This window comes from Ylistrum balloti, unplaced genomic scaffold (assembly GCF_031769215.1).
Source record: "Ylistrum balloti isolate Yb309-2 unplaced genomic scaffold, AGI_CSIRO_Ybal_v1 Utg369972, whole genome shotgun sequence".
Classification (NCBI taxonomy): domain Eukaryota; kingdom Metazoa; phylum Mollusca; class Bivalvia; order Pectinida; family Pectinidae; genus Ylistrum; species Ylistrum balloti.
In genome coordinates this window covers 2,242,503-2,270,242 of record NW_026782064.1, presented here as the reverse complement: position 1 = coordinate 2,270,242, position 27,740 = coordinate 2,242,503, and the positions used below count along the sequence as shown (strand labels likewise).

Here is a 27,740-nt window from a genome sequence, read left to right as displayed (position 1 = left end):
TTATAATTCCATTCCATCTAATGTTGACACCAAGGACAGTTTGTGGCACTGACTGGGTAACATCTGTTACTGATAAAGTACACCTCCTGATGGCAATGTTCATGTTCTCAATGCCAGGCAAGCAAGAACAAAGCAAACTTGTCCTGCAAAATGTGACTGAGACACATTGGTATCCCTATACCAAATATATGTTGGGTAAGTGACAGGAACACACTGGTATCCTTATACCAAATATATGTTGGGTAAGTGACAGGAACACACTGGTATCCTTATACCAAATATATGTTGGGTAAGTGACAGGAACACACTGGTATCCTTATACCAAATATATGTTGGGTAAGTGACAGGAACACACTGGTATCCCTATACCAAATATATGTTGGGTAAATGACCGGAACACACTGGTATCCTTATACCAAATATATGTTGGGTAAGTGACAGGAACACACTGGTATCCTTATACCAAATATATGTTGTTTAATTGACAGGAACACAATGGTAGTCTTATACCAAATATATGTTGTTTAAGTGAAAGGAACACACTGGTATCCTTGTACTAAATTTATGTTGGTAAGGGGTAGGGACACACTGATACCAAATATATGTTTGGTAAGTGGTAGGAACACATTGGTAGTCTTACACCAAATATATGTTGGGTAAGTGACAGGAATACACTGACACTCCCATAACAATTCTATGTTTGGCTGATGTCAGAAAAGCACCTACATTTCAATGTTGAAATCTGATTTTGCAGAAATAACAAGAAGCTCTTTGGTTGAAATGGTAAAATTGTATGGGAAATGATAACTTTTGATTAGTTGGACATGTTTATATAGTGCTTTGTTTAACATTTTCAACAGCTGTTTGACTTGTGTTTAATTGCTTTCTGAGATTAAGCTTATCAGGAGGATGATCATAGTGCTAAGGAATGAAATTGTTTTGTTGATCAGTCATCTGACAATGAAAACTGATATTACATCATACAACAATCAAAATTGAGATAACTTTTTATCATATTAACGTTGCATATTTTATTTGAATTACCAATCTAGAACCTGTTCTACAATATGCTGGAATATCTGTATGCATGAGTGTGTTTGTCTTCTGTACAGCGTGCCTGGAGTATGAAAATGGCAATTATATTGATGCATTGATGCTGCTGGGGAAAGCTGCAAACACGGTAGTGGTGGACAATGTCAAATTAAAGTCTCTTCATTCCAGTCTCATAGGAGCTTGCTTCTCAAAACTGGTATGCAATGAGTATGAACAATATTAAGTTGTGGACATGCCACTAATATGTAGTTTGATGGCACAATAGTAACACACTGCAATCTGAACAAAAAAGAGTGATTCTGGTGATTGCTTGTTTTGCTATTGATGTAGAATTAAAAAAAAAATGTTTATGAAGGCTGACCCGAAGGCCCCAACAAAACCTTGGCAGTCTGCCAATATAATCATGAATAAATGTTTTGTGAAAAAAGAATAAAATTTGTAAATTTGTATTCAGCTTGAGGATTTTTTATAACAATTTCATGTTTTTAGTTATTTCTTTAAAAACAAAATTTAAGAAGAGAATTTCTTTGAAAAAAATTTGTATTCATGATAGAGGTAGGTAATTAATGGATGACATTGCACAAAATTTTTTATTGAAAACCAAATTCTACTTGTTAGATGTGTTGTTATGTTTTGTTAAATTTGTGTGGTGTTATATAACTTCAAAGGTATTTAGTTTTCAGTACATCACTTTATCAAATTAAGCTAGTGATTGTTTATGTACATATTTTTTTCTTTAAAAAAATTATTGAATTATGCTAGAATGAAAAATTGTGATATATCGTTATTTACCTCCCCAGGAAAACCACAATATATGTGTATCCCATCCTTAATAACAAGAGGTTAAAGTTATTTAAAATGTGAAATTTGCTGGAGTAAAAAAAGAAAGAAGTAAAAGAAAACGAAAAAAAAGCTTGGTACAGATAAAAAAAAGACAAGAAAGCATGGTGCGATATGAATACCACAGTAATGTTCAAGTGATTTTGATAAATGTCAGTTATGAAATGAAATGGTACATACATGAAACTTTATTGATATTAGATCAAAACATATTTATAGGAAGGAAACAAATTCTCTAAAGCTCAATGAATTCATTCTTAAATGTCTGATTATTAGGATAAGGACCACTCAACCCAGTTATTTAATAGAGTATGAAAAACATCCCTAGCCACAAATAATTGTAATCTGGAATCTCTTGATTAAGTGAAGGGTATGATGTATAATAATCAGTGATATGACAGTATCATGGAAACCAAGGTTTTGTTCTGTTGTTTAGAATAAGCATCACTGTGCCATAGAGAAGTACAAGGAGGCCCTCATACAGGATTTCAGCTACCTCTGGCCACTATACTGTCTGTCCCAAGAATACCAGAGTCTTGGTCTACATGACGCTGAGCTGGAGTCTCTCAATCTCCTCATTACTGTAAGTATGTCTCTTCAATCTTCATGGTACTGTTTGTATGTCTCCTAAGTCTGCTCATGAACATTTGTCACATTTATTTTTTGTAGCTATCCTATGAAGGTATTGATTTTTAAGGCCTTGTTACTGTATGTCCCCTCAATATCCTCATAGCTTTATCTCCTTTCAACATCCTGGCTAATTGTCTTATGATTCTTCTATCTTGAAGGCTTTGGAAAATGAGAAGCAGGAAGAGAGACAGTGTTTGCTGCATCGCTGCCTGAGTCCTTGTCACCAACAGATCACACTCATCCAGGCCCAATATCTGCTAGCAAAACGCTGTCTGCAGCTTCAAAAGTAAGTGTGACCAGGCCCAGTATATACTGGCCGTGTACAGTCAACATCTTATATGGTAAGTGCGACCAGGCCCAGTATATACTGACTGTACTGTCAACATCTTATATGGTAAGTGTGACCAGGCCCAGTATATACTGGCCATGTACAGTCAACATCTTACATTGTAAGTGTGACCAGGCCCAGTATATACTGGCTGTCTACTGTCAACATCTTATATAGTAAGTGTGACCAGGCCCAGTATATACTGGCTGTGTACTGTCAACATCTTATATATATGGTAAGTGTGACCAGGCCCAGTATATACTAGCTGTCTACTGTCAACATCTTATATGGTAAGTGTGACCAGGCCCACTATAAACAGCAAGACTAATGACAACATAGAAAATGGTAAGTGCGACCAGGCCCAGTATATACTGGCTGTGTACTGTCAACATCTTATATGGTAAGTGCGACCAAGCCTAGTATATACTGACTGTGTACTGTCAACATCTTATATATAGGGTAAGTGTGACCAGGCCCAGTATACTGACTGTGTACTGTCAACATCTTATATATAGGGTAAGTGTGACCAGGCCCAGTATACTGACTGTGTACTGTCAACATCTTATATATAGGGTAAGTGTGACCAGGCCCAGTATATACTAGCTGTCTACTGTCAACATCTTATATAGTAAGTGTGACCATGCCCAGTATATACTGGCTGTGTACTGTCAACATCTTATATATATGGTAAGTGTGACCAGGCCCAGTATATACTGGTTGTCTACTGTCAACATCTTATATTGTAAGTGTGACCAAGCCCAGTATACTGACTGTGTACTGTCAACATCTTATATGGTAAGTGTGACCAGGCCCCGTATACTGACCGTGTACTGTCAGCATCTTATATGGTAAGTGTGACCAGGCCCAGTATACACTGGCTGTGTTCTGTCAACATGTTACATGGTAAGTGCGACCAAGCCCAGTATACACTGGCTGTGTTCTGTCAACATGTTACATGGTAAGTGCGACCAGGCCCAGTATATACTGGTTGTCTACTGTCAACATCTTATATTGTAAGTGTGACCAAGCCCAGTATACTGACTGTGTACTGTCAACATCTTATATATATGGTAAGTGTGACCAGGCCCAGTATACACTGACTGTGTTCTGTCAACATGTTACATGGTAAGTGCGACCAAGCCCAGTATATACTGGCTGTCTACAGTCAACATCTTATATGGTAAGTGCGACCAAGCCCAGTATATACTGGCTGTCTACTGTCAACATCTTATATTGTAAGTGTGACCAGGCCCAGTATATACTGGCTGTCTACTGTCAACATCTTATATTGTAAGTGTGACCAAGCCCAGTATATACTGACTGTGTACTGTCAACATCTTATATATAGGGTAAGTGTGACCAGGCCCAGTATACTGACTGTGTACTGTCAACATCTTATATGGTAAGTGTGACCAGGCCCAGTATATACTAGCTGTCTACAGTCAACATCTTATATATATGGTAAATGTGACCAGGCCCAGTATATACTGGCTGTCTACAGTCAACATCTTATATGGTAAGTGTGACCAGGCCCAGTATACTGACTGTCTACAGTCAACATCTTATATGGTAAATGTGACCAGGCCCAGTATATACTGGCTGTCTACAGTCAACATCTTATATGGTAAGTGTGACCAGGCCCAGTATACTGACTGTCTACAGTCAACATCTTATATGGTAAGTGTGACCAGGCCCAGTATATACTGGCTGTCTACTGTCAACATCTTATATGGTAAGTGTGACCAGGCCCAGTATATACTGGCTGTGTACTGTCAACATCTTATATGGTAAGTGCGACCAGGCCCAGTATATACTGACTGTACTGTCAACATCTTATATGGTAAGTGTGACCAGGCCCAGTATATACTAGCTGTCTACTGTCAACATCTTATATGGTAAGTGTGACCAGGCCCAGTATATACTGGTTGTCTACTGTCAACATCTTATATGGTAAGTGTGACCAGGCCCAGTATATACTGGCTGTCTACTGTCAACATCTTATATTGTAAGTGTGACCAAGCCCAGTATACTGACTGTGTACTGTCAACATCTTATATATATGGTAAGTGTGACCAGGCCCCGTATACTGACCGTGTACTGTCAGCATCTTATATGGTAAGTGTGACCAAGCCCAGGAGATACTGGCTGTCTACAGTCAACATCTTATATGGTAAATGTGACCAGGCCCAGTATATACTGGCTGTCTACAGTCAACATCTTATATGGTAAGTGTGACCAGGCCCAGTATATACTGGCTGTCAACAGTCAACATCTTATATGGTAAGTGTGACCAAGCCCAGGAGATACTGGCTGTCTACAGTCAACATCTTATATGGTAAGTGCGACCAGGCCCAGTATATACTGACTGTACTGTCAACATCTTATATGGTAAGTGTGACCAGGCCCAGTATATACTGGCCGTGTACAGTCAACATCTTACATTGTAAGTGTGACCAGGCCCAGTATATACTGGCCGTGTACAGTCAACATCTTATATGGTAAGTGCGACCAGGCCCAGTATATACTGACTGTACTGTCAACATCTTATATGGTAAGTGTGACCAGGCCCAGTATATACTGGCCATGTACAGTCAACATCTTACATTGTAAGTGTGACCAAGCCCAGTATACTGACTGTGTACTGTCAACATCTTATATATAGGGTAAGTGTGACCAGGCCCAGTATATACTAGCTGTCTACTGTCAACATCTTATATGGTAAGTGTGACCAGACCCAGTATAATGACCGTGTACTGTCAACATCTTATATGGTAAGTGTGACCAAGCCCAGTATATACTGGCTGTGTACTGTCAACATCTTATATTGTAAGTGTGACCAAGCCCAGTATACTGACTGTGTACTGTCAACATCTTATATATAGGGTAAGTGTGACCAGGCCCAGTATACTGACTGTGTACTGTCAACATCTTATATGGTAAGTGCGACCAAGCCTAGTATATACTGGCTGTGTACTGTCAACATCTTATATGGTAAGTGTGACCAGGCCCAGTATATACTGGTTGTCTACTGTCAACATCTTATATGGTAAGTGTGACCAGGCCCAGTATATACTGGTTGTCTACTGTCAACATCTTATATATATGTAAGTGTGACCAGGCCCAGTATACTGACTGTGTACTGTCAACATCTTATATATATGGTAAGTGTGACCAAGCCCAGTATACTGACTGTGTACTGTCAACATCTTATATTGTAAGTGTGACCAAGCCCAGTATATACTGTGTGACCAACATCTTATATATATGGTAAGTGTGACCAGGCCCAGTATATACTGGCTGTCTACTGTCAACTGTAAGTACTGTCAACATCTTATATGGTAAGTGTGACCACGCCCAGTATATACTGGCTGTGTACTGTCAACATCTTATATGGTAAGTGTGACCAGGCCCAGTATATACTGGCTGTCTACAGTCAACATCTTATATGGTAAGTGTGACCAGGCCCAGTATATACTGGCTGTCTACAGTCAACATCTTATATGGTAAGTGTGACCAGGCCCAGTATACTGACTGTGTACTGTCAACATCTTATATGGTAAGTGTGACCAGGCCCAGTATATACTAGCTGTCTACAGTCAACATCTTATATGGTAAGTGTGACCAGGCCCAGTATACTGACTGTCTACAGTCAACATCTTATATGGTAAATGTGACCAGGCCCAGTATATACTGGCTGTCTACAGTCAACATCTTATATGGTAAGTGTGACCAGGCCCAGTATATACTGGCTGTCTACTGTCAACATCTTATATGGTAAGTGTGACCAGGCCCAGTATATACTGTTAGCCCAACATCTTATATGGTAAGTGTGACCAGGCCCAGTATATACTGGCTGTCTACAGTCAACATCTTATATGGTAAGTGTGACCAGGCCCAGTATATACTAGCTGTCTACAGTCAACATCTTATATGGTAAGTGTGACCAGGCCCAGTATATACTAGCTGTCTACAGTCAACATCTTATATGGTAAGTGTGACCAGGCCCAGTATATACTGGCTGTCTACAGTCAACATCTTATATGGTAAGTGTGACCAGGCCAAGTGTAGAGTAAAATCTGCGATGTATCTTAATCATGTTAACATATTTTCATACCTGAGAACAATGAAAAGTACTTTTTAGGGCTTATATTGTAAAAAACCAATTCTATATGTAAATTAATTGATGCATTGGAAAATTTTCTGTCAAAAATAAGTCTGGGATATCCCCAAATTTGATATGTATTCTTTTAATATTTTCTATATTACTTAAAAGTTCAGAAGTGCAGTAATTAGATTTTTTTGATTTTTTTTTTTTTCAGATTTGATGCCGCTTGTCAAAAATATCTTGACTTATTAAGTTGCTTGCATCAGATTGATAATTTTAAGGTAGGCATTTATGATTTATTGATCAAATTGAGCAAAAGTCATGTGATTTAAAAGAGCTAGAATTTTCTGGAGAATATTTACCTTATTCATAGCAACATTTCATATATTCTTGTCACCAAAACCTCATCGAGTCATGTCTAATTGGCCTCTCTGTATGGAGTCCTTTTATATTGTTTTTCTTCCCCTGTTCTAAACAGTTTTATTAACTGTAATAAAAAGGGTGGCTACCGTGATCCAATGCTTTTTCATGATTTGTGTTTTTCTTTGCTTGGAACATTTTACAGTTTTGCACCAAATGTTGAAAGGTAAGGTTTTGTGGAAATTTTAATTGTTGATAATGTTTCTAATTAATGAGATTGATTGAATACAAAATTCTTTAAAAGGTAGATAGCTTTCTTTAATTAATAAAATTTGTTTGATACAGGCAGGAGGTAGCAGTGAGGTGAGATTACCATCAGTAGTACAGATATATCAGGAAGTTGAGTATTCCTTACTCCATGCCAAGCTTTACACAGACTGTATCACTGTCTGTGATAGAGTTCTCTCATGTGATGCTCAGTCTCAGGGTCTCTCAGCTTACCATAGTGACCAGTCACAAGACCAGTCAATGTTAAGCTCACAGATGTTTCAAAATACCCAAACTTTTCATTTGTCTGGGTCACAACAAAGGAAGAGGTTGAGGTCTGACAGTGGAGAGTTGTCTGCTCCTGTTGCTAAGGAAGACACCAGGAGCGTTTTGTATAAGGCTGATGCCCTAGTACATCTGGGACAGTTAGAGAGTGCTGCCATCTGCCTAGAAAGGTGAGATTTAGATGTTCGTAATAGCCTATTTAATATAGTATATTCACAATTTTATTTGTAATATTTTCTTGTCTCATCCAAGGGTTGACACCAGGGATTCCTTTTTCATAACTTTGACGTCATGTCAACTCAGCAAAGCATTGGGCACAATGAGAGAAAAATGAAAAAAACCTTTCTCCACCTGCATGCATACCCACTACATTCAACACTGGGACAAACAGGGCTTCCATACATTTTTTTATAATTTTAAATGCACAATCTAGACTACATAATTACATATTCAACAATCAAGTATGTACTGTATTCGATCCAATAAGCGCCCTGGGTGCTTAAAAAAATTGCAATTAAGGGGGGCGCTTATTAGAGACTATCTTAGATGTAAAAGAAACACATTCAGTACTAAAAAATCTGCCTCCACCAGGAACTTTCCGTCTCCTTTTTGAGGTGTTTTGTAAAGAGGTTTTCAATTCACTCTCTTTTTGTCTCCAATCGCAAATTCGCTTCCTATCTCTACTGTACTGCTTTGATGCTTTGCTGTTTCCCCATTCCTTGGCAAACTCCACAACTTTTAACTTGAAAGAAATTCCATACGACTTGATGCGGCCCCCTTTGTGAGATTGTGATGTGTCTGTGGTTGCCATAATTTTAGTGTCAACCTCTATGTAACAAGGTGCACTCTGTCATTATGTGCTCGTCGATAAATTGTTTCAGAACATCTTAACATGATGACACAAAAGGGAATTTATTTATGATAAAGATATAAAATTCCATTCATACTTGCCTGTTTTAGCACAACTATTTTATTTGTCATTTGATATCTAACTGCTTCATTTGTTTCTGTCAGATAATCTATCACACATGAAAATATTATTTCTTAATCTGCTGTATCAATGGTCATCTTACCTGTTAAATAATGGACTATGCCTATTCAGTTGTTGTTACTGGGCTGAGCACGCGTCACCAAGGTACACAAGGTAAAGGTCATCTACCACGTGGTTTAGGAATGTGTGAAAAAAATGTCTTTTACGTATGAATATCCATCTGTGGTCAGGGTATATCATGTTTATAGAGAGTGTTGGAAACAATTCATAAGGCAGTGCCTTGATACATTCATAAGACCTTTCACTATGACTTCACGAAGTCACGTGAGTGAATGGTCTAATTGAGGATAATAATCCGTTTGCAATCAGAGTTGTGAAAGAAGGGAAAACAGTGGGTCACATTCCAAGTGAACTGTCAGAAACAGCTATTTTTTCATCAGCCATGGTCGGAAAATTGTGTTAGTAGTTACAGAGGACACTTATCTACATTCCTCTGTTGCTGGTGGACTGAAAATTAACTGTTTTTTTTACGATTTCTTGAGTACATCTCCTTATTAACTGACTTAAAACACTTCTTGATCGTGACTAAAACGTAAGTAAATCAAGACTTTTAGATATCTGTAGGGGGGAGGGGGCACTTATTGGGTCGAATACGGTATTTATAGTCCATATACAATAGTAAATGTACATGATTTATAAAATTGGCATAAAACAAACAACATAAGTATCACTTATTCCACCTAAATGATAAACAATGGTCAGGACTGACCGGAGCCCACAGATACCTAGATCGTTAACCCTGTGATATTATAATACAATACATTAATACCAACTAAAACAGAATGGAGAAAGAGTGAAAGTTAAGTTACCACAGTCTGTCCTCTTTGTCTGATTCACATGTCTTATAAGAGCAATAAATTCATATCAAATACACAAGGCAAATACACAAAGTTACCGTAAACAGCTCACCTCATGTATGTCTATCCGTGACATATTTCTGTCCAACAGTGGTGCTGAACAATTAAGGATACTTACCCTGGTAATAATGATAATGACAAGATACATATATACAACCATCTAAAAATACTACCAACAATATACACGCTTACGTGACAATCATCATGATTATAACATGTTATAGGCGAGGTTTGCTGTTCTCGTATGTTTATGATATCTCATTCTATAAACTTAAATCATCACTACAAACATGTCTTGTGTGGGGTACATCAGACTGCAGTAATGTTTAGCCTAGGATTATCAAATCAGCTTTATGATGAGTATTAGATCACTCACACCTTTGCTCTGAAGATTAATCTTTCGTGAAGATTATGTGGCTTGATGCCTGTACTTTATTCCATATTTGCATTTTCAGATTAGAGGAACCTTTGTCTCCCTGTAACATTGACACTCCATCATCTCAGGAAAGTGATGCAGGGTCAGAACCTCACAGCAAAAGAAAGAGACTGGACTCGGATGGCACTGCAGTACCATGCAAGTGTCCTCCACACAGTGGACGTCTTCCACTCCTTTCAATCAAGCGTACAGCTGCCGAGGTGTACAACCATTTAGCAGTAGCCAAGTCTCAGAGTCAGAATCATAAAGATGCATTACATTACTTTAGAGTCAGTCTTCAACTTCATCCAGGTAATTAAAATGATAGCGTGTGTAATGTGATATAGGAGGCCAGTTCCTTTACACTTCATATGTACAATAATACAAAACTGGTACATAACTCTTACTTCTATTACAGAAATCTGTATGCTTTGTGATAAAATTTTCAATATCACATTAATTAATCACCAAAATTTAATCTGAATCAATTTCAAATCTGAGGTTTTTTGATACTTGCCAGTTTTCAGCCCATCATTTAATTGTAGCTGTAGTACAGTAAGGTTTTCCTTTACCTTTAACATGTTTATTAGCACTTTTCCTGGTACAGCTTATCAAGAAAGTTTGTATCATACTAGGGTTGAGCTCAGTGAAAACCCTCGTCATAATGCATACCTGATGATTTTTCAACAGTGCAAGATGTCAGTTTTTGAGTTTGAAATCCAATAGCTTCACTCTCAATGATCATACAAACTTGACCAATCATTGATATCTTTCCTTTGAATATTATAAAGGATCTACTCCGAGCTTGCCAATGCTATTTTATGAATGTTAGATAATCATATCAGTGATACTTTGTCTCTATTTCTTGGGATTTCTGGAAGGAATCAGACAATCTGTATGTTAAACAATTATACATAATATGTTTGTTTCTTTTTTCTTTTTTTTAAAGACAATGAAACTGTTATGTACAACTTGACCATTGTGCTGCGGTTAGTACAGAGAGAGCGTGAGGGTGCGACCACCTGGATTAAGTACAGGCACCTAGGTGTTGGATCAGACAGCTTTCAGCAGGCTAATATTCTCAGGAGGAAGAAACAACAGCTCAGGTTGATACTTTATACTAAATATCATCTCATTATCCACAAGCAACAAGTTGCCTAGCAACGCTTCTGCCTCTGTGTACTTGTATGTGTATGTCAACATATGTGCTCTGTTCTGGAAAAAATCAGTTAACCGATTTTGATGGAACTTCACACAACTCTTCCTTACATTATACTTCAGATTTTGAAATGCCATAGGTACCAGAGGACAAGGTCAGCTAAATATGTGTAGTATGTGATACTCTCCTGTCTACTCCTATGAAAAGTGAAAAACCATTCTGTTATCAAGCTTTTGTTCTATTGATGATTTTTTTGACAGATACAAATCCAAGAAAGTAACTTGAAAGCAAAAAATCAATATGTTGCTGCACTACTATTTCCAATAGAGGCATCAGAATGGGTAACAGGAAATGGTTAATTTTCACTTTGCATTTGTAATTTTTGTTACTTTTGCAGCACTTTTTTTAGTAATGAATTTTTGTCTTTCTAATTGTATGTAACTTGAATATTATAAAAAAAAACTAAAATAAAATGAATAATTTTCATTTGAATTTTTGAATTTGAATTAAATCTTTCTGAATGTGAAAAATCAAGTCAACATCAACATGTCCTTGTATTTTGGCAATAGCAAATCTAATCACACTGTGCACATTAATAAAGATTTTATTTTTGGTGTTGGTGTTGAATAAAGGGTGACTGGTCAGTAATCAGGGCATACAACAAGGGGGAGAACTCTGCAAACTCTGTTGAAGACAGCTGTAATGAGATCATTTCCAGATGTGATGATGTAACACTCTATGACCTTGGACAACCTAGAAGGTCATCTAAATCTACAAACATTAGGCAGTTTTTTACTTTTATCTAAATAATTATCTATAAAATAAAGAAAATTTCTTGAAAATTGTTCAATAGAAGGAGACCGCATATTTGTAATATGTTCATTGGTATAACAATGAAAATCCAAAACATTATGTAGGAATTACAAGTTTTTTTTTGAGGGTTCACAATTTCACATATAACCCAGTATACGTACTGAAAATGCTCACTCTACAGACTCTTTAGTTTTGAAAGTGGTCTGTAATCCTATTTTCAGGATATACATTGCACTGGATTTCACCCTATTTTTCTTAATTGGAATCAGAAAAATAACTGATTAGGAATCAAAATCATTATGGAATCTACAAGCTACACTATCCACTGACCTGACTGGTAGTATAATTGTCTATACATTGACCTTTCTGATTGGTGGGTTATCAAAATCAAGTGATATCTACACAGAAGTGTAACTGTCCATCCACTGACTTTACTGGAAGATTATCAAAATCTTGTGAAATCTGTAAAGAAACTTTTCATGCCTCTAAATGACATTCTAAGGTTTATCAAAAGAAATAACATCTACTGCTGTTGGCATTTTTATTTGTACTATCAGAGTTAAGTGGTATCTATATTGCTTTGTTGGGATGTGATATCCTGGTGGTATTCACAACTGGTAGATTAGCAAAGTTAAGGGAAATCTAGGGCTTCCTTATCAAAATCTTGTGACGTCTACCATAATTGACTGATAGTTATCTAGATTTATTGACATCTTGTTATTCACTTAACAAGACATTAGATTTAATGCTCCATTACTACAGCATATTAAGCACACTGTCTAAAGAATTTCACAAGTGGGAGTGCCCTGTGGCATGTACAACACAGCCATTACATGTCCAAGTTACAGGTATATAGACAGGTTTAGCATCCTCCTCCTGTAATTAACATGTACTCTGATCTAGGCGGGACAATGGCCTCAGGTCAACTGTTTTTTCTGTCATAATGTCAGTTTGCTATTGACTGTTACATCTCTGACTCAACAGAAGATCATAATTATGTATCAGTGTATTGACCTCTGGTTCTCACAGGTGCTTGTTCTCATTAACAACAACTATGATTCCTCAATCCCATCACAACATTATATTACAAATATTTGTTTCCATCCTTGGGCCTGAAATGTACATAGATAACTACATGTATCTAAACATTATGTGACAAAATTTTATAGAAGTATATGATGTGGCCAACATAAATTTAAAATCTCAGTTTTGGAAAGATATCCTATATCAAATTACTCCTTTTTTTGTTCATTTGTCATTTGAAAATCTATTGGACAATGTTTAATGTTACTAAGTTCTTGCCAAGTTTCAAAAGCAGCCATAGAATAAATTGCCAAAATTCCATGACAAAGTTAGTGTTCTTGCTGGCATCCAACTGCAAATAGCTGTTATCTAGACTAGCACTGCAATTATTTGATATATGAGCAATAAAAGTGACCTTGACCTTGAAATATGAGGGTGACAGACTTTGTTGAAGTGATTGACCTTGGACTTAGCTATTGATTATCACACACATCCTGTTACCCATGTGGTATAAAGTTCTATTTCATCATAGGTACGTACAGATGCCATGGTTGTTTTACTGTGGGTATAATTCTAGTGGAAATTCTTTCGTTTCAGCCTTTTACACAGGAAAATACTTTATCATTTTCAGTATCATCAAAGGTGTGTTGTAAGATAAGGTGTTCTCAACAACATGTCTGGTCTGGTTGAGTAACAAAGAGGGATGTTTTATCAGTGGTGGCGTGTTTAGAGGTTAACAGGTCATGCTGAATCCTGTTTAGCATGTGAATGTGTGAGGATGATGACCCATCATCACTTCCTCTGATTCAACAAGGAAACAATCAAGTTTTATAATAACTTGTTTTGCTTGATTAAAATGGTTTTAATCAGTTCAACTAATGATTCTTTTTCCTTTAGGTAAACTTTTGGTATAGGTGAAATTAGACTGATGTGTGCAGGTTTAGTGTGTGTAATGGCTGTATATAACTTTTGGGAATCCAAATTATTTTCATATTTTTCACTGCTGTAAAAATTTTACCTATGTCCAATCAATACTACTTGAAAACCCTTTAAACAGGAAATAGATTGGTGTGAAGAACATGAGAGAATCAGCAATGTGTTTGCAGGTATGCTTGTCCAAGACTCTGACTAAACCTTGGATAAGGTCTATGTGTACAGCAGGCCTCTCGATCAATCATCATTGTATGTCACTATACCTGATTGTTTCTTGACCAGTGAATCAGTAATTCTCTAACCTTATAATGTGATACATATATATGTATGACAGTAATATGTAGTTAACAGATTTACTGGAAATACAACTTTCAAAGTATAGATCAACATTAGCCTTGGGTTCCTTTTAACCTCGGGACATGGAAGGTGTTCAAGGATGAAATATAGACATTTTGATATTTTTAAAGCTGAAGTATAGGAACTGGACTTCATTTACCTTTGTCTTATTTTGGCCTACACTGTGAAAAGTTTAGACTGTTTCCATCATTTCCTTGTTGTGTCTGCTTCTCTGGGAATTACAGTAGTTTTATCATTAGGCCTATTTGATAGACCATTAAATCATGACTACCAATCCATCATAAGTATTTGTAGCATTCTCATTCAGATTTGTAGCCAGTTGGTTGTTGGGATTATGCCCATCAATCATCCCTGTCATCATTTATGTTATCTCAATGTCTAATTCAGGACAGTGTAACTTGGGACAAGGGTCAAGGTCACTTTATATCAAGGGTAAGGTCATTGTATCATGTATGTGTATGACCCTTAAGATATTTAGGTAATAATGAATGAAGATTTGAAAACACAAGATCTATATCAGATCAGTGTTTTAGTTCAGATTTTTTTTTGTAGTATGGATTCTTGGTCTAAAACCTATACACAACATATAGTGTCCATTCTAGACCCTGTCTGTGATGGAAGGGTTATTTAAACCTTTGATGAGTAGGGTACTTTGTTATCTGTTCCTGCCCTACTTACATTTTGACCCCTGGAGGACAGTGTTATCAGGTGTATTAGATGATGGCTTGTGATTACAGGTGTCTGCTGGGTACATCAAGAGATGGCCATGTGTCATTGTCAGCTACCAAATTGGATAGGAAACGTACACTAGCATTTACATGTCATCGCCTGTCTGGCCTCATGTGTTCAATATTTGTTGAAATAATAAGTTGAATTGTAATGTTGAAATTTTACCTTCTTAGCACTTTGATATATGTATATATAGATAACACATTGGACATCTTGTCCTGTATATTTGTACAAGATATTGTTTTGTTGATTTTCATCTCTTATCAGCTGTAAATGTACACTCCGCTGTACACATGGCGGAGTCCATTCTCAGAACCAGTTCATATGGCTGGACTTTTTTTTTCATGTTTTTTTCCACCTTGTAGTATGTGTTTATTGAATGACTATCATAAAATAATGACGTCATTTTATTGGCCCTATGATTGATTTTTATGAATTTGTCTCCAGGATGAAATGAAATGTTTTTGATGAGGATTTTTTATGGATTTTTGGCTTGAGATGTGGACATTAAGGAAGAAAATACATATTACAAAGGATGGAGATCCATGAAATAATGAATAACAGGATTGTATGGATGATGGAATGGAATATGTTTGATGTAAAATAATAAATTTGTACTGCATGGCATGATATCAATTACAGACTAGGAGTTGGCGTCTGTAAGACTGAAGGAATCTTCTAGGCATGTTGATTAGTTGTCAATGGCCAACATTTGTCCATTAATGGGCCCTGAGTAAAGTCTTATGGTGTCTGTGGACAGACAGGAATGTAATACTGACTGAGGTGTTGTGCTGGCGAAGGCATGTGCTTGCATGTCAGTCTCCTGGATTGTTGAGAATATAAATCACTGGTTACCCTGTATATGCTATATGCTCCAGTCAGTTGTGATCTCCCCTCATTGACTTGACCTCTACCTGAGATAACAGCTATACCTAGAAAGCCGCTTGTCAAACTCCAGTATCGCCTGGACTCTGATCTGTATATCTTACACAATTATCGCCAGTTTTGTCTATCTGTAACATCGAATCCAAGTAAATATTGCTAGCACTGTGTAAAAAACAAAACATTCATTATACTCATAATTACATTGCATTTAAAAGCTTAATGATGTCCCCCTGGAATATTTTTTTGTATCCATAGCAACAGTGAGACAATAAGAGTAAACATACTGAAGCTAATACGTCTGTACCAACTCTCATGTTTCCATGTAATGACAGCTTGTATCCATAAATAACATGATTTACGCTGCAGATCTTGGCTAAAATGGTGTTTGTAAAGGTGTTCTATAAATTATATCATTGACAAGTGAGTAAGATCACTATATAAATGAGGTTATCAAATGTCCTCACCAGCTTGTTCCAAACTGGTCATCACAGGTCACCAGAAATATTACACACTTGCAAGAATCAACACCTGAGGAGAAAGGAAATGAATTGTCCTTAGTAATGACAACAGTTGTAATATACAGTGAATATACAGGGAAATTTATACGGAGTTTTATAAGTAATTGATGATTAAACACTGCAAGTTTAGTTTTAATGTAAATTACTTAAACATGGCGTCATTTCGTTATTTGTCAGTCTTCGTAGTACATTCAAGTGAAAACAGCATAGTGTATGTAGGTCATTTTTCAAACAATAAATCTGCTTGTGACTGACTTTAATATGTTGCCTAGAATAATATCATTAAAACAGAGATAAGGTGTTACACCTGTTTAACATGAGGTGTATTGTGTAATACACTCCTACATGTATCTTATGTTGGCCTCTTTTGACTGATGGAAATTGTTGATTACTGGTTGATAGACCACCATAACATGGTTTTATATGGTGCACTTTGATTTCTTTTGATGTTCCTGAGTGAACCACACAAAAGCTTACCTTATATAAAGGTAATAGATAGTGTCTCTACTGCTCACCGTAGTTACTTCCCTTGTTGAAACATACCAATTTTAAAACCTTTTAGTTAGGTTAAATATGTTTTCTGAAGAGACTTCCATAAACACCTATATAACAGCTTCATCTTAGATAGACTGACTCCTACTTTTCCTTGCATGTGCAGCCTAGTCCAGTTAACACTGGGTTTAGGGTAGACCTGCTGAATCCCACTGGCTATTGTAAAGGTATCAAAGATTATTAGTCCTCTTACTGAAAAAAACCAAGGGTTAGGGTCTAGGAGCAGCTTGTTTTACCTGTGTCACAACTAAATTATTGTACAAATCACAGTGATCTTGTCATTTTATTAGATTTTATTCCTCCATGTGAGACACACCCACAAATGTTTAGTACATTTAAATGAACGGACCATTATATCATAACATATCCATGTCCGGGTCAATCTATCTGAAAGAACACACCAACGTTCCAAGGAAATGATTTAAACATAATTGTTCCTTATGCTTTTGTAGGGCTTTTCCCGTTCATTTTGGAATTGTCATTTTTAGCTCATTTTGTAAAAAAAAAAAAGAAGTGAAAGGAAATTTTAGAAGTAAATTATACATGTTGGGAGTTTGACCATATGAAATAAATCCAATCAGGAATGAGGCCCATATTCAGCCCCAGGGAGCCTCTTGAAAAATGCCTGTGTTGTGAAGTTGTGAACTTAGTTCTTTAGAGATAAGAACATGTTAAATTGTATTCAACTTTGTGTAACTTATTGATTGCCTTGCCATACTTAAGAAATACATTGTATTCCGGAGAGCATCCTGATAGTTAGTAGAACAAATATGAAGTGACACCTACAAAAAATCATCACGGTTAACCACTTATATATTTAAGTAAATTCATGTCAGCCTTTTTGGTGACATATTTGTTTAAATATGTTTTTTGGCTGACATATTCATCTCAACTGCATCACATCAGCCAAATTATCTAACTGCTAGGAGATATACACATGTATGTATAGCCTACACAGGTGAATCTCAGGTAAAATTGAAACAATCAGATAGCAGTCATCCATCATTTCTTTTTGCAAGAATTGTGACAAGGAAGGGCCGAGTTGTGAATAGGTATATATTTACCTGAGTAAAGCCCTTGTACTCCGACAGACAAATATTGACTTTCCTGTATTCTTCAGCTGAGTCATACACAACTCAAACTGCTACAGGTGAGCTGTTGGCTAACTGGTCACATTGCCACGCCCATCAATTTAACTACGCTACTTTATAGAAGGGGTACCATATATTTTCAATACCTTTTTCTGAACTACATAGGACACTTATATATAAAGGCTACACCTACCAAAGTTTATGGTTTTGAAACTTAATCTATTTCCTAGGCGTGCCATATATGGGTAAAGGTATTTGGCTGTAATATAACAAAATGATTTATCAAATGAATTAACTGCTATAACATCATTTCAAATTTAAAGCCAGATATTTTTAGAAATGAAAACACTGTTATGGTATTACCATATTTAGACATGAAATAGAGTGTGGTTTGTATTGTGAGTGATTAAAAACTAATGACTTTAAACATTACTGTGAAGACAGAAATTTTCATGGAGGGTTTATTTTTGTTGATTTTGTGGTCCACCAATTAAGTTTTAAGTACATGAACTGAATGTTAAAATTAGTATTAATTGATTTTTTTATATTGTTTTTCGATGAAATCAAGTTTTTGTGAAATATTAATCTTTTTTAAAAGCCTATGAAATTCGAGCCCCTAGAAAGTATTGATTTTAATCTTGAACATTAAGTATGTGTAACGCAGTTCTCTTTATTCCAATTATTTTTTTAAGAAATAAAATTTGAATCAGTTAAAAAGTCTTACAAAAGTCTTCAACAGAAGGGTCGGAAATAGGCTCTAAGTTCAAAGTACACACAAAGTAGTGGTACTTAACACATGTGGATGGCGATGGAATGTTTGACTTTGTGAGACTAGTACAGTATAGAACTGTGTATGGTTTAAGGCCAAGCCATGGCCAGTGTTTGTTTTAGACCCTGAACACCCTTGGAATATGGACACAGACATTACCAGACTTTAACTTCTGACTGACCATGTAATTATACGACTACCTCACCCAATAAACTATAGAATGTCACCATAATGTCAGTCCAACATACCAAACCATTGTCAGGTTCAAGTCTATAAATCTCACAGGGACTGTGTAAAAATTTACAACCTTCTGTTTATTTCATGATTCTCAAAACTAAAAACATGGTCAGTGGTGTTAGACGAGACATTACTATTGATAAAAAAACAACATTTTCTTTATATTATAGAGATAGTTTTCACTTCAGAATTTTGAATACAGACTATATAAACAACACATATAAATGTTGCAAGTTTTATCAAGTGTCATATTGTTGTAGTCTTTTTTTGAAACATCTTTTACCCTAACATTTATGTAATTGTTGCAAGTTTTATCAGGTGTCATATTGTTGTAGTCTTTCTTTGAAACATTTTTACCCTGACATTTATGTAATTGGTAATCTCAGTTGAAAATAAACTTGTTCATTAAGTGTATTACTTTTTTTATGCCAGTCAAAGACTTGTTATTTGTCCAGACACCATCTCTCAGTCTTCTTCTAACTTGGTAGACTGATCACTTAGACGATAAGTTGAATTTTTCTGAGTTATTTGCCCCTTTATTTTTCACCTCTTTTGGTTTTCAAGCATCCTCTTTCAAACTTGTTAACGAGGCATCAGATTTTACATGTACATTTTTGTATGACAAGAAGATTCACCAATTTTAGAGGAGTTAATGCCCTTTGTTTTTTTCAGCATTTAAAGTTTTGTCAAGAGATTTTTCTCAGGTTTTGACCAATTTTTTTTTTAAACTGGTAATACTTGTCTTTAAAACAAAAATGAAAATCTCAAAAGGCATTTTGACTTGATAAGTTTTGAAATATTTAACTTTCAACCAATTTCTAAAGTTCCATTCATTACAATACATTAATGCATTCCCTGACAATGTATTGTGCTGTCCTGTGGTACTCTTGTTTCGGTTAGAAATTTGTCCTGGTTCGATACACTTAGGGCTGCTAGATATTTTGTAGGAATTTTGGTCATTGTTTATACAATGAATTCAAACAAATCTCTTCATAAAACTTGGATTTGAAAGCAAGAATATGCACATGTATTGAAATATGTAGTACAGAATAAAATAATGTGTTTTTGTGGAGAGATGTAGGATATGTTGGTGTGTTTGTTGGTGTGTTTTTGTGGAGAGATGTAGGATATGTTGGTGTGTTTTTGTGGAGAGATGTAGGATATGTGGGTGTGTTTTTGTGGAGAGATGTAGGATATATTTGTGGGTTTTTGTGGAGAGATGTAGGATATATTTGGGTTTTTTTGGAGAGATGTAGGATATATTTGGGTTTTTGTGGAGAGATGTAGGATATATGTGTGGGTTTTTGTGGAGATATGTAATATGTATTAATCTGCCTATTCATGACCAGGTGTTGCAAACTCTGAATCATAACGTTATAGGTTTGGTGACGAATGGTTGATCCCGGAGAGATGGAGACAGCTGTCATCAGGCATGGTTCCATTACAGCTAGTGTCAGGCCAGTTTACATTACAATCTAGTCTCCACACTGATTAAGTTGTCAGAGATGTAATGCTATCTTATATATTTTGCCTATACATAATAGATTTTCCTCAGATAAATTTGTATTTACAGATTTCCGATTCCTTTCCTGATTGTTTTTGTCATAAATTGATTTATCATAGTTATAGATAGTATGGTCATTCACAAAGTAGAGTTATACTTCCACAAAACCATGAAAAAATCTATACTGTTTGGTGACTCTGATTATCTGATTACTGAAAATTCAAACATTTTTTACAATGGCATCAATCCTTTTCTGTCCACCAAATTCTGTACATGGTCTTTTGTGGTTTGACTTCAGATTACTATAACAGAGTAATAGAAAGTAGCCATTATAGTTAGATAATGCAATATATTTCTAGGTATCTTTATTTGTATGTGTGTATTCAGATGATTTTGATGGCTTTGTTGTATACACTGTTAAACTAAGATTCAAATTCTGTACATATTGTATTTGAACATGTAATTGAAATACATGTGTATTTTCCAACACTATACTACGACATAGTGTGATAGCTTACTGATTTCCTTAAAACTGATAATTTTGGCAGAATACAAATCTTGTCTAAAACACTCCAGATTGTTCGGCTAGACTAGTTGTAAACACATGAGAAAGGATATTGTCCATTTGAAAAACATCTGGTGTATTTATTCTACAGAAAACTTTCATTTCATTCTAGTGTTAACATACATGCATTCTGTGCACACATGTATATGATTGAGGTCAGATGCTGGCACTGTCTGAGTTTTAGGAAAGTTTTAAGGGTCGGTTAATTACCAAATGTAAGGCTTACCAGATGGTAGTTTAAGAAGCGCTGTTCAACATTACAAATTAAGTTTACATAAATCTGTGATTTTACATGTCAAACTTATAATATAGGAATGTGATTGTTTTTCTTTTTAGAGATTTTCTCTCAAATTTTTTAAGAATGAAGATTAACAGAAATTAAAGCATTCAGTAGTAGGAGAGGTTAGACTGGGACATATTGGTTAAGGTTATCTGTAAATTAGTACCTTAAGTGGTAGGAGAGGTTAGACTGGGACATATTGGTTAAGGTTATCTGTAAATTAGAACCTTAAGTGGTAGGAGAGGTTAGACAGGGACATAGTGGTTAAGGTTATCTGTAAATTAGAACCTTAAGTGGTAGGTGAGGTTAGACAGGGACATATTGGTTAAGGTTATCTGTAAATTAGTACCTTAAGTGGTAGGAGAGGTTAGACAGGGACATAGTGGTTAAGGTTATCTGTAAATTAGAACCTTAAGTGGTAGGAGAGGTTAGACAGGGACATATTGGTTAAGGTTATCTGGAAATTAGAACCTTAAGTGGTAGGAGAGGTTAGACAGGGACATAGTGGTTAAGGTTATCTGTAAATTAGTACCTTAAGTGGTAGGAGAGGTTAGACAGGGACATAGTGGTTAAGGTTATCTGTAAATTAGAACCTTAAGTGGTAGGAGAGGTTAGACAGGGACATAGTGGTTAAGGTTATCTGGAAATTAGTACCTTAAGTGGTAGGAGAGGTTAGACAGGGACATAGTGGTTAAGGTTATCTGTAAATTAGTACCTTAAGTGGTAGGAGAGGTTAGACAGGGACATAGTGGTTAAGGTTATCTGTAAATTAGTACCTTAAGTGGTAGGAGAGGTTAGACAGGGACATAGTGGTTAAGGTTATCTGTAAATTAGAACCTTAAGTGGTAGGAGAGGTTAGACAGGGACATAGTGGTTAAGGTTATCTGGAAATTAGTACCTTAAGTGGTAGGAGAGGTTAGACAGGGACATAGTGGTTAAGGTTATCTGTAAATTAGAACCTTAAGTGGTAGGAAAGGTTAGACAGGGACATATTGGTTAAGGTTATCTGTAAATTAGAACCTTAAGTGGTAGGAGAGGTTAGACAGGGACATAGTGGTTAAGGTTATCTGTAAATTAGAACCTTAAGTGGTAGGAGAGGTTAGACAGGGACATAGTGGTTAAGGTTATCTGTAAATTAGTACCTTAAGTGGTAGGAGAGGTTAGACAGGGACATAGTGGTTAAGGTTATCTGTAAATTAGTACCTTAAGTGGTAGGAGAGGTTAGACAGGGACATAGTGGTTAAGGTTATCTGTAAATTAGAACCTTAAGTGGTAGGAGAGGTTAGACAGGGACATAGTGGTTAAGGTTATCTGTAAATTAGTACCTTAAGTGGTAGGAGAGGTTAGACAGGGACATATTGGTTAAGGTTATCTGGAAATTAGAACCTTAAGTGGTAGGAGAGGTTAGACAGGGACATAGTGGTTAAGGTTATCTGGAAATTAGTACCTTAAGTGGTAGGAGAGGTTAGACAGGGACATAGTGGTTAAGGTTATCTGGAAATTAGAACCTTAAGTGGTAGGAGAGGTTAGACAGGGACATATTGGTTAAGGTTATCTGTAAATTAGAACCTTAAGTGGTAGGAGAGGTTAGACAGGGACATAGTGGTTAAGGTTATCTGTAAATTAGTACCTTAAGTGGTAGGAGAGGTTAGACAGGGACATAGTGGTTAAGGTTATCTGGAAATTAGAACCTTAAGTGGTAGGAGAGGTTAGACAGGGACATATTGGTTAAGGTTATCTGGAAATTAGAACCTTAAGTGGTAGGAAAGGTTAGATTTAAAGATATTGCTCAAGGTTACCAAGATATTAGTAGTTCAAAATTTACAAGACTATTACGTATAAGTGGCCGAAGAACTTGAATGAGGACATTGTAAAGGTTACTTGAACTATCATACTATGAATGGTTGTAAAGGCTACTTATGAAAAATCAAGAAGGAAGCTACACATTAGCAGAAAGAAAGAGCATTGACACTCAATCATTGGGGCTATAATGGAGTTGTTTGTATAAGTAAGTTAAGAATGTTGTTTCACATGTGAAAATGATGTGTGTAAGTCCTGTTTCTGTTATCGTAACGTCCAGGAGGATGTCGTCACTTGTTAATCAGTTGGGTGGTTGATGAGCAATGCAAGGTTTTGGTATAGTACTACATGCAGATCAGTTTGTGTGTACTTAATGTATCAGTTTATATGTGGTAATATTATATCTGATATGGTGTGATGTTGTAGCAGGAAAATAAATCAATATCCTGAACACAGACCAGGCTTTGCACCTTGGACCTCTGACCTCTGACCTCTACACTGACGCTTTACTGTTTGAGATATAGTGCCTGGTCACTCATAGTCAATGCAGTACCCTTACTATATAACACAAAAATATCAGCTAGCAAATTCCAACACTTAATTTGAATACATAATGTACTAGTTTGTGATGAGAGTTATTGATGAGCTGTGATTTAGGTTTGTTTTCCTGTAGTTTTATATACAACATACATTTCATGTATCTTTGTAATAGGATCCCTAACTATCATATATTTTCTCAGTGATTCCTAATAGACATATTCTTTGTAGTGATCAGTAAATGTATTGGTGGTGCATGATTTTATCAGAATTTTCTCTTATTGACATTTGAAACTTGTTGAAAGAGTTATGATTCTGATAGTATTAATGTGCCAAGAGAGATTAGAGACAAATATATAGGAAATCTCTGGTAGTTTACCGAACATTAGCCAGTAAAAGTGTGATAACTGGAGGTTATATAGAGTGAAGATGTTACAGAGATTTACACATGAGTAGTCTGCAGGTATGATCTGACCTATTAATCTGTAACACCTGATCGTTACAACCTTCATTAGGCTGTTTTGCCTGTAGATCTGTCAGCATGATAAAACCTTACAAAGTTGGCGATCACTAACATAATCACCTAAATATCAAATTAAAACCAGTGTTTTTTCCTTGTCTCTGTCTACTCGCTAGTGATTGTGTTTGAATCATAAACTTACTGATAATTAAATCTGTTATCTGATTTTGTAAAGAAATTCAAAAGTTTTTTTACATCTTAATTGAAGAACATTTACCCCTTCATGTGTTTGGGAGATCTATATCCACATTGTCATTGATCAAGTATGTAAGTGTATATCATGTTATCATGCTGTATATATAAGATTCCTTAAGGCATGTTTCATTCTCCCATGTCTCATACACTCTCTTAAAGTCAGAATTTTAAATTGAATATTTTCATGCTGTGTTGATTTTCTGAAAAGTAACGCATCATTCACTGTATGTATGATGTGTTCATTTTATTTCTTTGTTATGTTTACTGTAGGATTACATTGCTCCTATCTAGTTCTATACAAGTTTATGATCTGTGAGTTGTCTAGAATCTATCTCGTTCATCTTACCTGGTAAAACAACTTCTTTTTAATGTTGAACTCTCATCAAAAATAGGTTGATTAAACCAGTTGTCAATACACTGGATATATCAGTCTACAGTAAGGTAACACAGCAATGTTTAACAGTAGGATTTTATTGTCTCACTACATGTCATCATATTGTAATACTGTTAATTGTATTGGCAATCAGGGTTATTGAATGATAGAGTCCCTTCATATATGTGGTAGAAAATGTAAGATTTGTACCGTATATTTATTTTGATATAAAACAGAAATGCCTTGATAGGAATGGTATTTACGTTCCCTTGTTATATATAACATAATGCAGGTGGTTTTTTACTTCCTGATTGTTCTCTACAACCAGCCATACTATGGTAATTAGATAGTTAAAGACTCTATATATAGATTTGTATGGGGTATAATAAGATCTCTCTATATTCTAGGTCACTTGCTGAATGTAAATCTAGATAAAGGTTTGTATGTGATCATCATTAATACACCAGGGGTAGAGATTCAGGCCTGTTTAAGAATAATTGTTTGAAAGTAATGTGATGACGATGAGATATCTAAACCATACATAACACAGTAATTCCATGGTCTTATACAAGTTAACAGACTGTAGGATAGGATCACTTCTCTTCAAACATACGTATCTTATGTGACTAGGGATAATTGGTCCCATTGTATAATTAAGTGTCCAATTAAAACAGAACCAGATACTTGACATTGATTCAATAATTGTTTTTTATATTGTATATTATTGTATATGATATGTATTTAGGAACTACATAAAAAAACGAAAAAGATTGATGTTATTACTCAAGAGGCCTTTTTCTTAAAAAACTAAGAAATTACCGTTATGAGACGGCATAAACCTTGTTCCATGAAATGATAGTAAAGAAAGCTGGAATAAGAAACTATGTCAGGAAAAATAACATTTTGTTTTTCCAAAGTTTTCTTTTCTGTTCTTTTTTTTTTGTCAATGATATTCAAGAATTCAATAGATACAGAGTATTTTGCTGTTAGCTTAAATTGTTGTATTTCTTGAAGGTCTTTGTCAGATTTAGTAGTGTCAGGTGAAATTGTTCTGTTAAATTAGGGAAAAGTAATGATGTACACATACTAATATACTAGAATATAAGGTATCCTATTTTTTTTCCTATTAGCTTCAAATATTCTTGTTAATTTTCACCAAAAGTTTGCATAGCAAGCATGAAACAGAGAAAGTAATATGATGTAATATTAGTTTCTGTCCTTCAATAGCAAAATCACGACTCAACAATTAGACATTCTGGATTTGACATCAAAGGATGGAATTTCCTTGCAATGAAATCAGCCGTTGTACAGTACCATCATGGTCTTTTTTGGTTATTGAAGGCATATGCAAAAATAACAAATACATCAAAAGTCATAGATGTGAATGAGTCAGGATAATGATTTTGTATGTTTTACCTGTTAACAACACAAAAGATTTCTAGCTAGGGTATCAGATTTGTGGTAATGGATTGGTATACAAACAGAAGAATCTGGCACATTTATCAGTCGCTTATATCAGTTTGCTGCAGGAAGTTAAGTGCTGTTCTAGCTGGAGAATCAGTGAATAAGTAATTAGATACAATGATACTGTAACTATAAATACAGTGCAAAGTATTTCACTTCAGTGACAATAACTTTATATTTGCTTCTACCTATACAAGGACTTGTGCAAGACTAGGATGTACATATGATACTATGTACTGTAAAGAGACCTGTGAATGTTGTGTAATGAATTTTATTGGGACTTAAACAAGTCACTATTTTATAAAACATGTGATTTCTTTGACTGGTATATCTGTGTTGTGATATTCTGTGGTTTATAACATGGTTTGATCAATGTATATATCCATCGTTTATGAGTGACCAATGTTTCCAGACGCTTGACCAGTGTTTAAAGACCACTTATCATATGTAAAACATTTCTAATCTATTACTATTGTGTATCTTTTGGGATGTTACAGGTCATCGGATACTGAAGAGACCGACCAAGGGTCAGCGGATCTGGTATGGGACAGTGTGAATGACCATCAGATGTTAAAACTGGATGTTGAATGCCTGGAGACACTGATTAGGTCTTAACAATAAATGTACATCTGTAATGAGGAATGTGATATAACACACCTGGTCATTTACTTGTTCAATTATTACAATACTTTCTTGATCATGTATGGGTGGGACAACCAGCTGGGTCTGTTTGTAGTGGGAATATGCAACATGTATAGTTAGCTGACCACAGAATATGGAGCCAAGTTTTACATGTATTTGATCAACTTGTAGGTGTGTAGTCAACTAGCTGACCACAGAATATGGAGCCAAGTTTTACATGTATTTGATCAACTTGTAGGTGTGTAGTCAGCTAGCTGACCACAGAATATGGAGCCAAGTTTTACATGCATTTGATCACAGGTCTACCCGATGCACAACTGGAAAACACCTGGTAGAGCTCTATCAGCATTTGCTTTGTTTTTGACCATCTTGTGTTGTATTTATGTACAGTACAGTATTACTGGGCTTTCAAAGAATGGGTTTGTTGTGTTTGTGTTGACTATTTAAAAATACAATGTCCCTACCTGCCAAGAAATAAAGTCTCCCTAATATTCCTTCAGAAGTGTTGCATTTTAATTCTGCATAACTTTTTAATCACATGCCCATACTGAAGTAAATTAGTGAATTACACACTGTTTCATTAAATCATTACAGGGCTCTAGT

General features: G+C 35.6%; 1 protein-coding gene across 1 annotated transcript; it reads left to right on the top strand.

Moving 5' to 3' along the window:
* The first annotated feature begins 95 nt into the window (after nucleotides 1-95).
* Nucleotides 96-27,536, top strand: LOC132547743 (uncharacterized). The gene is made up of 9 exons (XM_060211544.1): nucleotides 96-195; nucleotides 1,113-1,249; nucleotides 2,330-2,476; nucleotides 2,682-2,809; nucleotides 7,171-7,237; nucleotides 7,662-8,038; nucleotides 10,232-10,503; nucleotides 11,141-11,297; nucleotides 26,993-27,536. The coding sequence occupies exons 1-9, from the start codon at nucleotides 96-98 to the stop codon at nucleotides 27,108-27,110; spliced, it is 1,503 nt and encodes a 500-aa protein (XP_060067527.1). The 3' UTR covers nucleotides 27,111-27,536.
* The last annotated feature ends 204 nt before the right edge of the window (nucleotides 27,537-27,740 follow it).